The 14,809-nt window shown below is 43.9% G+C and overlaps 1 protein-coding gene and 2 long non-coding RNA genes across 3 annotated transcripts; 2 read left to right on the forward strand and 1 right to left on the reverse strand.

The window, feature by feature from the left end:
* The first annotated feature begins 5,880 nt into the window (after window positions 1-5,880).
* LOC146756644 (uncharacterized) lies at window positions 5,881-10,381 on the forward strand. The gene is made up of 2 exons (XR_014937315.1): window positions 5,881-5,986; window positions 10,263-10,381. It is a non-coding gene; the product is annotated as an uncharacterized LOC146756644 (long non-coding RNA).
* Window positions 8,760-10,983, reverse strand: LOC146756645 (uncharacterized). Its single transcript, XR_014937300.1, has 2 exons — window positions 10,690-10,983; window positions 8,760-9,031 (listed from the first exon to the last, which is right to left on the reverse strand). It is a non-coding gene; the product is annotated as an uncharacterized LOC146756645 (long non-coding RNA).
* A 1,747-nt stretch (window positions 10,984-12,730) lies between these two features.
* On the forward strand, window positions 12,731-14,399 carry LOC146756646 (uncharacterized). Its single transcript, XM_085524076.1, has 4 exons — window positions 12,731-12,876; window positions 13,032-13,116; window positions 13,210-13,488; window positions 14,253-14,399. The coding sequence occupies exons 1-4, from the start codon at window positions 12,740-12,742 to the stop codon at window positions 14,382-14,384; spliced, it is 633 nt and encodes a 210-aa protein (XP_085380202.1). The 5' UTR covers window positions 12,731-12,739; the 3' UTR covers window positions 14,385-14,399.
* Window positions 14,400-14,809: the final 410 nt, after the last annotated feature.

The raw sequence follows: 14,809 nt of genomic DNA on the forward strand, positions 1-14,809 counted from the left end.
AAAGATGCACCACGATTTGCTTTCTCAGTGCCCTCTATCAACCTACAAAGCCCTGTTCAGCGGTATCATTGGACAGTGTTACCACAAGGAATGCTTAATAGTCCAACGATATGTCAATTGACTGTAGCAAATGCATTACAACCAGTACGAAAGGCTAGACCTCATGTCCTTATTTATCATTACATGGATGATATTTTAATAGCAGCAGAACAAGAAGAGGGTCTAAAGGACGCTTTACTGCTCGTCCGGGAGGCAGTCCAATCTATTGGCTTACAAAAGCAGAAGAAAAAGTGCAACTTAGTTCTCCATGGAAATATTTAGGATGGAAAATTGCATCTCACACTATTCAGCCACAAATCCTCAAAATAGTACCTCACGTACGGACATTAAACGATCTGCAAAAGTTATTAGGAACCATCAATTGGTTGCGGCCACTTTTGGGAATTACTACTCAAGAGCTGCATCCTTTATTCAAACTACTGAAAGGAGACCCAGATCTAACTTCTAAAAGACAATTAACACCAGAAGCACAACAATGCTTAGACCCTGTAATAACATCAGTGCAAAATCGATACAGCCATCGTGTTTGTTTATCACTTCCAGTACATCTCATAATAATATCCAACTTCTATCAGCCATATAGCTTGTTATGTCAATGGGATACCTCAAGAAAGGATCCTCTCATTATTTTCGAATGGGTATTTTTACCTCATACATTTTCAAAAACTATTACATCACGAGTGGAAATGTTTGCTATGCTAATACAGCGAGGTCGTCATCGTCTACAAATTCTACGAGCTCTTGACCCTGAGTGCATATACGTACCTGCTACTAAAAAAGATTTAGATTGGATGCTTGCGCAGTCACTTCCTTTTCAGACTGCTATGGCAGACTATACCGGACAATTGTCCACTCATCCTCCCAAACATCAGTTACTACATAATTTGGCTGATATCCCCATTGCTACTAATACTTTACTTTCACATGTTCCAATACCTAATGCTGTTACTGTATTTACAGATGGCTCTGGCAAGACACACCAAGCAGTGGTTCTCTGGCGTGCGACTGCTACACAATGGCAGTCAGACGTACATGTTGTTGATGGATCACCTCAAGTTGTAGAACTCGCTGCAGTAGCTCGAGCTTTCCAAATTTTTTCAGACCAAAAGCTTAATATAATAACTGACTCTTTGTATGTTACAGGTATCATTCAGCGGATTGAAGGATCCTTTCTTAAGGAAGTTAATAATCCGGTTTTGTTTGTACAGCTCAAACGAGTCTTGCATTATGTTTCTCACCGTACTCTTCCTTATTTTATTATGCACATTCGATCGCATACTACATTGCCTGGTCCTTTAACTGAGGGCAACCGTAAGGCTGATCAAGCCACAGTCGCTTTTGCTACTCCTCAATTATTTGAGCAAGCACGACTCTCCCATCAATTTTTCCATCAGAACAGGAGAGCCTTACAAAAACAATTCCAACTGACAGTAGATCAAGCCCGTAACATTATTTTAACATGCCCAGACTGCCAGGCAATTGCCCCTTTGCCTCAAACTGGGACAAATCCACGTGGAACAGCCCCTCTTCAACTCTGGCAGACAGATGTCACTCACGTTCCTGAATTCGGCCGTCTAAAATACGTACATGTAACGATAGATACTCATTCTTCTTACATATTTGCCACAGCACATACAGGTGAACGCAGTCGTGACGCCCGTAAACACTGGTTATCTGCTTATGCTGCTATGGGAATCCCTCATACGATAAAAACAGATAATGGGCCCGCTTATACTTCTAAGGCCACTCAAACTTTCCTTCAAGAATGGGGAGTTAGACATATTACAGGCATCCCTCATTCTCCCACTGGACAAGCTATCATTGAGCGTACTCATCAAACACTGAAATCTGTTCTTAATAAACAAAAAAGGGGGAATACGGGAGACACACCACAAGAAAGATTATGTAAGGCTTTGTTTGTGCTGAATTTTTTGAATCGTGATCATACAAATACAACTCGTGTGGATCGTCATTTTGGGGGCTCCCCAGTGCTCAAGGAACGGCCAATGGTTAACATTCGAAATATGGCCACAGGGCACTGGGAAGGTCCCTTACCATTGATAACCTGGGGTCGAGGATATGCTTGTGTTTCTACAAGGACTGGCCCTACATGGCTTCCGGCAAGATATGTTCGGCCTCATCTCAAGGCAGAAAATAACACCCAGCCTTAATAATGATTGTGATTATACGCCTCTTACTTCATTGATATTGCTTTGTAATTTGTTGTATTGCAAATAATAATTTTAGTAATGGTAAGACATAGTAGGTAACTCTTCCACATTACTGGTATAAATTTAAGAATTAGAATTATTAAGCATTATTTAGATTATTGTGTGTCTTTCCTATTTTGGCAGTAGATAGAATATAAGTTAAATAGGATTTGATGTTACCAATGCTGGAAATTATGGGACTAACTCTTCTAGTGTATTAGTAATGTTCAGTTATGATTTTATTAGCCTATCAACTAGCCTCTTCTTAGTTTGTAAAAATAAGACCCTGGAAAAGAATCCTGGACAAACGGATGATTCTTAAACATAACAGTTATTAACTCTTTTTCATCTCACTAATTGGGATTTTCAAAATATGACCATGCATCAATTGAAACAAAGGTGCTTGCAAAAAAAGCTAACCTCGGCAATTTATTCTGTTTTGTAAGCAGGTGTTCCACTTGGGCTCTGTACCACGCACTGGCCATGCGGATGCAGTGTACAAATGGAAAATACCATTCAGACCCTGAGTAGGAAAAGAGCAAGAGAGAATCCGTGGTGGATGAGAAAGGGAAAGTGCACCTTGAAGCAGGGGACGCCCTGCTGGCGCTGCCTATCGCATCCACCGCCAACATAATCCTTCTCTCTCCTTTTCTGCAGTTTTCTGCCTCTCCAGGGACAATAAGTAATAATGTGCTAGCTTAGGGAGTATTTGCTTCATGCTGACGGGATGGTTTAAAATGGATAACATGAAATTGAAGTCTTTTCTAACCTATTTCAAATTTACACAGAATTGGATTCTCAGGGGTTCTTTTCCAGGTTGTAGGAACTTAGGCCGCAGGCAAAATGCGTCTGATATTTTAGTGGATTTAACCATATATTTTGTCATTTGCCTTATCTCCTTTTTCATTTTCAGAATATTGTCAATCGAGGCCTTGATTGAGTTATAATGATTATGTTATTAATATAATTAGTGTTATTATATTATAGTATGGTAGTAGCTTGTCAATAAACAAAAAAGGGGGAATTGTGGGAATACAAGAAAAGCTGTTCAGAGCAGCAGCTGTGGAGCAAGATAAACAGCATGAGAACCAAGGACACCTCTGCAAGGAGAAGAAGAGTCTCACAGCTCTGATTGGTTATGTGCCTGCATGGACAGTTGAAAAGTGTTTTGTAGAATGCTTTGTTGACATGTAAGATGTTTGGGAAAGTTGTAAGGGCGGATGGGAAAGTTAGAAAATAACAACTTGTGAAGGTATACAAGGGATGTGAGAACTTGTAATAAACGATTTGGATCGTTCACATCTGAGTCCGTGCCGAGTCGCTGCACAAAACCACCTCCCTTCCCACTACAGCACTTATCTGGCAGAACTGGTTGGATTGCTTCTGTTCTCTTAGCTCTTGGGGCTGTTGTTTTGCCACTCATAGAACTGCTTCCCATGAGTTTATGTTGTATTTGCACTGGAGGGGTTGAGAAGCAGCTGAAACTGTCAGCTTCATTCTTGTCCTGCATCCCACTGAATGTGAGCTGTGTATGAACTCAATAAGCAAATACGATTTTTGGTATTGCATTAAGTATATTCCTGTGCTGTGCTCTGGTGGTATGTAACTGTTCAGGCTTTGACATTATTAATGGAAGCATGCCTGACTTCAGCATGTGCAAGGCTTAATCATGAGCATCTAACCCATCTTTTAACAATGAGGCAGAGTTCAAGTAGATTTGCAGGTGATCAGTTGTGCAAGACAAAACTGAATTCCTTCTTTGATAGAACGACCAATTCCTTTTTTCCTCCAGACAAAGAGAAGAGATGTAGTCCCATATGTCTTCTTCTTCTGTCTACTTCACTTGTGCTCTTGAGGCTGTGCCAGACAGTAAACAGCTAATTCATGTTAAAGAGATGATCGTTGCGAGAGTTGGTGTTTGCTGAAGGAAACAACTGCTTGTGGTTCTTTTTTTTATTTAGGGCAACCACCTCAAAAGCCATAAGCAACAACAAAAATTCCTGCAGGAGTGATTGGAACGAGAAATGTTGGCAATAAGGGGATTTTCCAAGGGCTCAAATTGAGGGCTAGTCTTGCACTGTTTGCAGTAATGACCTTGGCACCAAAAACTCATTGGGATTTTCTTATGAGAATTTGTGGTGTGTTGTCAGTAGGTGACAACTGAGGAAACGCATGTGCAGCAGAACACATGCGTTTGGGACATGGTACAGATACAGAAAAACCAGTGAGACTGGGCATGTCAAGGCCAATAACAACCCTCCTGGGAGACAGTAGAAATCCTTATCGTTGCAGCATGAATAACTGGAGAGAAGTGAACATGAGAGTGGAAGATGTATAGGGAAAGATATTCTGTGGAGAATAAGCTGCAATTAAGGCATTGTACAATGTTCTTCCAGCTGGAATATTACTTGCAGTTCTGGCTACTATATTCAAGAAACATTGATTGAAGCTGCTTGGAATTCAATGAAGGGAATATTATGGGAATAAAGAGCCTGTTATGAAAGGACAGTAGAGAAATTTTTCAGTCTGTGGGTAAGAACTAATGGCTGGATAAAATAAATGTAAATGAATGGAAAAGCTCTTGCCTCTTAAGGTGGGATCCTGGAAGAGCCTCTGTGGTCATTTGTCCAGTGTGTTTTCCCCCAACTCTTTCTGTACAGGGAGTGATATTGTTTAAACCTACCTTTATAAATGAATCAGTTGGGTATCTTACATGAGTTATTGCCTTTGTTTATAAACAGTATTGGACAGTATTGATTTATGTAATTGAAAATGAAAAATCATCGTTATGAAGATTTGGTTTGGGACCTGAGCAAGGTCAGTTGAGCTCCCAACACACTGTGGAAGAAAACTTGTTTTTATTCTTGTGAATTATTTTTTTAATCTCTAATGTCGTTCTGGGAACACTGTTACATCCCTAAAAGGCAGCAGCATATTTAAATTATCCCAGTAATGAATAATAATATACAGTAAGGAATAATAATAGTTTCATTATAAGTGTTAAAATTTTCACTGATAGGTTAAAAAAAGGAAATGCTATTTGTCAGATGTCAAAAACAGGATAATTTACCAAATGCAGAAATTTAGGATTTAGTGAAATTAATTCAGGTGTAAGAATATTGGTGGCCTGTATTTGACTCCTGCATAGTTTGCAAGGTTCTTGCACATAAAACCTAGTTTTGTGGTATTTTTGCTTCTAATTCTACCCTCTTGTTAGCAATTTGTGGGTCAGGCTGGGTCACATCACACTTCATTTCAGTTTTCTGTTTCTTCTTACTTCATCTACTTTTATTCCTCCATCATACAGGTAGTTAGGGCAGTCGATATATGAATCATTGTGGAGATGACTGTTCCTGTAACATTTGAAAGAAAAAATTGTTTTTTGATCAAGCGTTCCCAGTAAAAGATAAATAATTCTATGTGAACCAAAAAACTCTGAGTAACTAGTGAAATAAGTTGACCTTTTTCTTTCCAGTTTTGCAGGTAGGAAGACAAACCTGATGAGCTGAATGAGTTTTCTGTTTAGCTGCTGTGTCTGAAATAAAACTAGTTCATAGACTGCATGCAATTTCAGTTATTCATTGGTGGGGTATTTCTTGTTTTGCTTGTAGTTGCCTCCTGGTCACCGGTGTGAAGAGATTTGCCATTCAGGTGATTGTCCTCTGAACTGCAGCCAGAAGGTTAAACTCAAGTGTCCTTGTAAGCGACTGAAAAAGGTAAGTTTTGGAGTTGCAGTTCTGAGAGTGACACATTTTCTTTGTATGTTCCTAGGCTTGTGTACATGGATTGTCTCTGGTCAAGACTGGAATAGAATCAGTTACTTGAGCAGAGCAGCAACAGCAGCTGAAAGTCTGGGTGGAACAATCAAAATATTCACTAAGGAACATAAAATTCATTGTAGAAAATGTTAGCTCCCAGATTTGCAATACCTTTCTCTTCAAGCACACTTCAATTTTTGTAGTTCCATTAGGAAAATAATCAGATGATCTGGAGTGATTTAAGAAGTCAAAGCACATTTTCCTCATTAGGAACTGAGAAGTTTATAATTACATAGATTGGAACAGTCACAGATGTTTTGAATTCCTAATTGATGGTTGTCTGAGGCCCTTAAAGCAAACAGAGGCATCAGCATCCTTAGCTTTCAGCAGAGATAAAGGACAAAGCTTATAGCTATCAAGTATGATGAGGGGAAAACCAGAGGCTGCTGTGACCTCTTGACAAGTGTTAACTTAATGAAAAATTCACTATCTGGCTTGAACAAAGCATGCTTAAATTATTTTCAAGACCCGATTAACTTCTGAGCTTTCCACACAGATGCAGTTTCCCCAGAGTTCTTAGCTTCTCCAAGAAATGTCTTCAGAAATCTCAGATCTTGCAGGGCGCATGAAAGGATGGTAATGCCCAGAGTACGTGCTTCAAATTGAGCAGTCTCTGCTTATAAATAACTACTTTGTTTATTTGTAAGTTGAAATGTTGACTTCTGCTGAGGATAAATTATTTTGTTGTGACTAAGTGCTCTTACTAATTTCAGTTTTTCTTACTCTACTGTGTTCAGTAAAATCAATAATATCATTGGTTGCGTGTATACTTCTGCTTCTTGTTCCTTAAGATATAGGTTTACAGTTGGACTTGATGATCTTTGAGGTCTTGTTTCTTATGCCAGACTTAATTGAATAAGGAAGATGGGTATTTCCATGATAGCTCTCTTACATCTAGTTGTTGCTGTCCCTAATTTTCATACTGTTTTTGGAAAACTGAAATGTGTTATCATCTTCTGCTGAGTTCTGACGCTGTATAGCTATTTCAGACCAGTTCAGATTTTATTGTCCCAGATTTCCGGGATGTCTTCAGTGATTATGTGGATGTCCAACTGAAGTGTGGTAGCTAGAAGCAATGAAATTAATGTTTAGGATGCTCACTTTTCACTTTTACAGTGGCCTGAAATGGAACATTCCAGATCTGCTATTCTGAAAGTTTTATGGTCCTTAAATATGATGACGGTTACTTTTTTTCCCCCCCTCAATCTTGTAAATTTGATTTTAATAAGGTGGAAAGGTTGTTATGAGTTAATTATATAATTAATAAAAATTAATTCTTATATGATGACAGCCCACTTATTTAAATAGCCACGAAGTGGTCCTTCTGATTCCTAGTGAAATGGTGTCTCCCTTCAGAAAGAGAAGAAAACACTATCCCCACCTTAAATATCATCTCACTGTTTCCAGGTCAAGCCCCAAATCCATGCTCTCTTTTGTACAGAGAGCTACAGTGTAGAGGGTAAATGATGGTACAACCAATAAGCCACTGATAATTGGACTGTGTATTAGTTGCAGCTAATATGACTGCAGAAATATGACTCGTTTCTATAGTGTGAAAGATGAGGTCTTTTAACGTTTGCTTTATGCATCTGCCCTTGCCTGAGATCGTAATTAGGGTATCTTTGATTCCAGAAGGTCCTTATGCATATTTGCTTGGAGCTGCATGCTTACAGCAGATAGTGTACTTCTTTCTTAGCTTGGATAGGATAGTGTACCTGTATATTTAGTCTTTTGTGCCTGCAGCCTGTGATCTTGAAGATAAGGAGAAACAGAATTGAGTACCTAATATTTGCAGCTGAATTCTCCTCTACCAGTCTTCTGTCTGTGTATACTACTGGTGAAGTTGGGGGTTGACAGGACATGTATTCCAAGCTGCTCTGTAAATATGCCTCATCTGAACCATCACAATTAATATCAAATGAAGGAGCTCATAATTTGAGTGCAAAACAGGAGGATTTTTTCTTCCTTTTCTGGTGTTGAAGTTAACTGTTGCATCATGAGGCTATGCATGTAAACATGCAAGGTCGTATAAACCACTTGAATTTGTAACCCACAACTTGTAGTGGACCATATTCTTAACCATCTAGGCAGGCGGTTTATCTTAGCCTGCTGGAATTGCTCTGAAGAAGTTAGTTTTTGGATTTTGCTGTATGCTATGAAAATTGTTCTGCATATTGTCAGAAAGCATGAAAACCAGAATAGCTTCTGGCTATGTTACTGTTCTTTCCTGACAAAATTCTTCATAGGCTAGTAGTATAGATTATAAGATTATAACTTTGTCTCTGTGCTGGTATTCTGTTTTGGTTTTGTTGGTGGTTTTTTTTGTTTTTTTGTTTTTTTTTTCCTGTTGTTGTTTGTTTGTTTGTTTGTTTGTTTTGGCCTTCAATGTAAGGGGGAGGAAGGAGAAGGAAGTAGGGGAGATCTTCCCATGACCAGACCTTGCCCTGTAGTTTCAGCCAGTTTAGAGAATTGATACGAAGTTTCAGAAGAGTTACTTATTAGTTACTTTGCATGGTATCTTTTGTAACAATTCACAAGGTTATATTGCTTTGTCTTAAATAAATAAGTGAAAAAAAAAGACAAGAAAAATTAAACTGAACCATTTGATTTATCCTTGTTTCAGTTTAGCTTATCAGAAAGAAGGAAAATAGAAAAGGATGCTTGAATACAGTTACAGTTTCAAATAATATTTATTTATTAGCTTCATTCTGTAAATATACCGAATAAAATTGTTTTACAATTTTCCCAACAAAATGAACGTTATAATTAAACTTTTATATAGGGAAATGAATTACAAACAATTCAATTTATACTTAACAGGAAGTACAGTGCAGCAAGATACAAGAAGGCCAAGTTTCACTGGAGTGTGATGTGTTATGCAAGGAAATGAAACGGAAGGCGTCTGAGGTGGTGTATCCATTTTAGTTATGTTATCTTCATTGCCTTGAGAAAAGTTGGAAAAAACAGGCAGATCGTTATTTTTTCAAGACAGTAATAGCAAGAAATGCAGTGTAACTCAGCGTACAGTTTAATTGCACATTTAATTTTTGGACTATTGAATCTGGCTTATTGCTGAGAATTGCACTACTTGTAGATAGTGTCAACTCACTTGATGAAACACTGTTTTAAGGTAATGCTCTATTACCTCTTTATTTTTAATGTACATTGGAACTGGAGATTTCCTCTTCAGCCAAGAAGTGCTAATCAATGATAATCATTACTGCTAGTGAGAGCTATAGAAGCACTTCATTTAGGCCTTACTTTTACTTTGAAGGTTAGCAAAGTGTTATCTTGTGTGTTCCTGTCACACAGTATTAGGTGACTGCCACAATTACAGAGAGCTTTCAGCAACTGCATGTGCTTTTCAGCCCATTGTAAACATGGATGCTCTCCAATAATTTTGTTTGAAGTAAAGAAACTGCTGCATAATCTCACCTAAAGAGACAGAATATCCACATTGTTTTTCTAGGCCTTTTATGGAAACATGAGGAAGTGGTGCATGAACTGGTTAAGTTTCTGGCATTTAATTTGCTGTCTTGAATGCTATGTAACAGTTCTGTAGAGTGATCAGTTGTAGTTCCAGGTTTTATTTTTCATAGAACTTTCTGATGGTGAAGCAAATGTAATTGCATTGACAGTTTCCATTACAACAAGAGCAGTAGAACAATATGAGTATGCATTATCCAATATGTCATTTGGTACAAAAGTGGAGATTTCCTTTTGCTCTAGCAGTCAGGGCATATTTAACTACTTGGAATGAAGTGTGTGAGTGTAAATTACATACATATATAAGGATTTACCCGTCAGTGTACAGTGTGCTGAATTGAGGACTGAGTTACTGAAAGCTTAGAGTGACTTTATTAAGGAATTTTCCCTGGTATTAATGAATATATATATTTATATTTTCCCCAGGTTTTATATTTGTCATTTGAATTTTCCAGTTAGTCAGAAGTTTAGTTTTATAACATGGTAGCGTCTCTTATGTTCCGTGTTTTTCAAACATGAATTGATAGAGGTTTTTCACAGAATGTTTTAGAATCTGAGTAAGCTCACAGCTCACTTGGTGAAGGTTTTGCTCGCTTTTCTGAGAACTGTTCTATAAATTATGGCTCTGTAAGATAATAGTTTTACCTGCTTTTACAACAGTTACTTATCACTTTGTATGTCTGGACAGATAAAAGAGGCAGAAGCCAAAGCTGTTATTGAAGAGGAGAAACGAAGACAACAGGTATCAAACTTAATTCTTCTTCCCCCCCAACCTCGTTGTGTTAATAAATCACTTGACGCACGTGCAGCCCAATCTGTATACTTTGTACAGTGTTTCTCCCAGTTACTGCTTTCAGCTGTTATGTTGTCCTTAGGTATGTGCCAAGAGTGATCTACAGTGGTTAAAAGCAAGTATATTTTCTCTTAACAGTTCTCACATCTGTGGGCAAAATGGTAATCATTTGATGTCGCATTAGAATAACTGTATAATGTATACATATATTTAAATACAAAATACTTCTGATTTTTATCCATCATTTTATGATTCCTTAAATTCACAGAATTACTAAGTAGCCTCTGTAAGGTTGAATTACTGAGTGAAACTTCTTACTTACTCCCCTTCGTGAGAGTGAAGAAACCTAAATTGGTCTCTGTCCTTCAAGGTCTGGTGGGAGTGGGGAATTTTTTTGTAATTGCTGGCTCTGGTGAATGTGTGTTGTCAGCACTGTAATCCAAGAAGCTTCTGTGCCAGCTGCCTGGAAATACTATCACTAATCTTGTTTCAGAAATTAACCGTAAGCTTGGTTGCTGGTGACAGCAAACTCAGGTTTATCATTTGGGCGCTGCAGCCTCAATGCACTCCTTCCAACAGGCTTGTATGCCTGTGACAGAGCACAGACCCCCCCGGTTGTACACCCCCCATCGGACCCCCCCCCCACATTAGATCCCCCCCATTGTATCCCCCCCCCATTGAATCCCCCGCCCTCCATTGGATCCCCCCGTTGTACCCCCCCCCTCCCCCACTGAACCCCCCCCATCGGACCCCCACCCCATTAGATCCCCCCCATTGGACCCCCCCCGGTCTATCCCCCCCCTATTGGACCCCGCCGTTCGATCCCCCCCCTATTGGACCCCGCCGTTCGATCCCCCCCCCTCGGACCCCCCCGGTCCCGGTCCGTCCCCACTCACCGCTTCCTCCTACGGGGCTGCCAACACCTCCGCACTTTACGGCGACGCTGTCGCAAAAGCGCCGCACCCCGCTGCGCTTTACGGCGCGCCGCGAACTGCAACTCCCAGTGTCCCCCGCGCTGCGCCGCGTTACGTCTCTCCGGGGACTGCAACTCCCAGCGTCCCCCGCGGCGCAGGCGCAGAGCGCGCGGTGTGAAAAAGGCGGGAAGGCGTCAGGCGGGAGCTGAGGTGAAGCAAAATGGCGGCGGGGCCGGGAAGGGCCTTGGGGCGGGATGGGCGCCATTGGGCCTCGTTGTAGCGGGATAACGGTGTTATTCTGGGACGTGGAGTGAGAGAGACCGGGCGGTCAGGGGGGATTTGAGGGGAAATAGTGAGGAAATAATGCTCAATGGGCGTGTGTTCCCCTCAGGTGAGCGGCGCCATGGGCAAAAGGAGGAGCAGCCAGGTGACAGGTAATGACTTAAAATGGCCTCAAAATGGCCAAAAAATGGCCTTAAAATGGTCTCAAAATGTCCTCCAATGGGCCTCCAAGCAGTCTCAAAATGGCCACCAAATGGCCTCCAAGCAGCCGCAAAATGGCCTCAAAATGGCCACCAAATGGTCACAAAATGGTTTCCAAAGGGCCTCAAAATGGCCACAAAATGGCGTCCAAGCAGCTGCTGTTCCTCTTGCAGGTGTTGACCACCATGATGGCCCCAATGTCAAAGTCAGGGCAGGACTGAGGGGAGACAACAAGGGGGGGGACGACTATAGTGGGGACAACAATATGGTGGACAGCAAGGGGGGGGACATCAATGGAGGGGGCACAAATGGAGGGGACACTAATAGAGGGGACAGCAATATGGGGGACAGCAATATGGTGGGCAGCAATATGGTGGACAGCAATATGGAGGACACTAATGGGGGGGACACTAATATGGGGGACAGCAAGGGGGGGGACATCAATGGAGGGGGCACAAATGGAGGGGACACTAATAGAGGGGACAGCAATATGGGGGACAGCAATATGGTGGACAGCAAGGGGGGGGACATGATTGGATGGGGCACCAATGGGGAGGACAACAATAGAGGGGACACCAAGGGGGGGGACACCAATATGGCAAACACCAATATGGCGGACACCAATATGGTGGACACCAATGGAGGGGACAAAAATGGAGGGGACAGGGACACCAAGGGGAGGGACAGCAAGGGAGGGGACACCAGTATGGTGGACACCAATATGGCAGACACTAATGGAGTGGATACCAAGGGGGAGGACATCAATAGAGGGGACACCAAGGGGGGGATACTAATATGGGGGGCACCGAGGAAGAGGAAACCAATGGAGGGGGCAGCAATATGGGGGACACCAATGAGGGGGACATCAAGGAGAGGGACAGAAATGGGGGGGACACCAATAGAGGGGGCAGCAATGAGGGGTATGTAAGTGGAGGGGACACTAATATGGGGGACACCAAGGGGGGAGACAGCAATATGGGGGACAGCAATGGGGGAGACATAAATGGGGGGGACACCAATATGGAGGACATCAGTATGGGGGCCATGATTGGAGGCGACGCTCTGGACAATGGCGGAGGGATGGACTCAGTGCATGGAGATGGAACAGAGAGGTAATGGGGGGAAATGGGAGGGTGGGGGGCAGAGGGGGGGCTGGAGGTGGAAATGGGGGCAGAAATGGGGCTTGGGGGTAGGAATGGGGCCTGGGGCCAGCAATGGGTCCTGGTGCCCCCCAGCTGATGGGGTTTGGGGTCTGTTTGGTTCCCAGCCGCTCTGATAACGGAGGCCCAGCAGCCACCCCACAGCTCAGCGTGATGGAGGAGCTCAGCCCCACAGCGGCCCCATTGGCACAGGTAGGACAGGGCCTCTGCCCCCCCAGCGTCACCCCACAGCTCCCCATGGCTATGGGGCAGGGAGCACACAGGTTATGGGGGGGTTTGTTCCAGGATGGGATGGATGGCTGCGAGCAGCAGGAGGACCAGAACAGCCCTGATATGGGGGACCTACAGCCCCATAGCACCCCACAGCCCCATAGTGACACCGATGGGGGCACAGAATGCATTGAGGCCACCAAAGAGCCATTGGAGGGGGAGTGGGCAGCCAAAGTGGAGCCCACTTGTGGGGCAGAGCATGAGGAGCGCTATGGGGCTGGCACTGTGGGGCTGCCCCACATCTCAGCACCGGAGCACAGTGGGGTGCCAGGGGGGGACACCGAGCTGCTGCAGGTAATGCCAGAGTACTATGAGAACCCATAGGGAACAGCCCCATAGCACCCCACTGCACCCCACATTGTCCCACTTCACCCCATAGAGCTCCAGTTCACCCCAGTTTACCCCCCATTCCACTCTAGATTGCCCCAATTTACCCCAGTTCACCCCAAATCACTCCAACTTACCCCAGTTAACCCCAGTTCTCCACCATTCACCCCCAAATCACCCAAATTCATCCCAGTCCCCCCTCAGGTCACTCTCATATCCCCCAGTCCCCCTCAATTTGCCCCCATTCACCCCAAATCATCTCAGTTCCCCCCCAAGTCACCCTCGGGTCCCCCCAGTTCACCCCATTTCATCCCAGTTCCCCCCAGTTCAGCCCTTGGTGCCCCAGTTCACCCCAGTTCCCCCCCATTCACCCCCAAATCATCCCAAGTCACACCAATTCCCCCCCAAGTCACTCTTAGATCCCCCCAATTCACCCCAGTTCACCCCAGTCCCCCCCCAAGTCACCCTCAGTTCCCCCAATCCCCCCCAATTTGTCCCCATTCACCCCAGTTCATCCCAGTTCCCCCCCATCACTCTCAGACCCCCCAATCCCCCCAATTCTCCCCCATTCACCCCAATTCACCCCACATCACCCCAGTCCCCCCCCAAGTCACTCTCATATCCCCCAATCCCCCCCCCATTCACCCTCATTCACCCCAGTTCATCCCAGTTCCCCCCAGTTCATCCCCTGTTGCCCCAGTTGCCCCCATTTCACCCCATTTCCCCCCCAGCCCCCCACCCCCTCCCAGCCTGCAGCCCCTCTGTGCCCTGTGGACGCCGATGGGGACCCGGCCTCACCCAGCTGCACCCCCAGGTTGGACCCCCCTCCCCCCACCAGAACCCAGAGCTCATTTTGGGCTTAAAAAGCCCCGGATTGGTGCTATTTTCACCCCCTTTGACCCCCAGGAATGAGGTGGCACCACGTGAAGATGCGTCTGCGGTGCTGGGGGGGCTGATCCTCGAGCTGTCCAACCTCAAGTGAGTGCTGGGGGGGGGGGTAGGGTTAGGGTCCCATTGGCACTTATGGGGTCTCACTGTCCCCTGTGTGGTCTCACTGTCCCCTGTGTGGTCTCACTGTCCCCTGTGGGATCTCACTATCCCCTATGGGCTCTCATTATCCCCTATGGGGTCTCATTGGTCTCTATGGGGTCTCACTGTCCCCTATGGGGTCTCATTGTCCCTGCAGCCGCCGTGTGATGAGCGCCCATCGTGCCCTATAGGGGTCTCACTATCCCCTATGGGGTCTCACTGTCCCTTATGGGGACTCTCATTGCCCCCTATGGGGTCT

This window comes from Coturnix japonica, chromosome 26 (assembly GCF_054131305.1).
Source record: "Coturnix japonica strain WE chromosome 26, WE-NBRP24, whole genome shotgun sequence".
Taxonomy (NCBI): domain Eukaryota; kingdom Metazoa; phylum Chordata; class Aves; order Galliformes; family Phasianidae; genus Coturnix; species Coturnix japonica.

Bases quoted from the DNA above. Each gene is read 5' to 3' on its own strand.
- LOC146756646 (XM_085524076.1), top strand. From the start codon at position 12,740: ATGGGGGACAGCAATGGGGGAGACATAAATGGGGGGGACACCAATATG. The intron at 13,117-13,209 runs GTAGGACAGGGC...GGTTTGTTCCAG, and splicing joins CAGCGGCCCCATTGGCACAG to GATGGGATGGATGGCTGCGA. The intron at 13,489-14,252 runs GTAATGCCAGAG...TTTCCCCCCCAG, and splicing joins GGGACACCGAGCTGCTGCAG to CCCCCCACCCCCTCCCAGCC.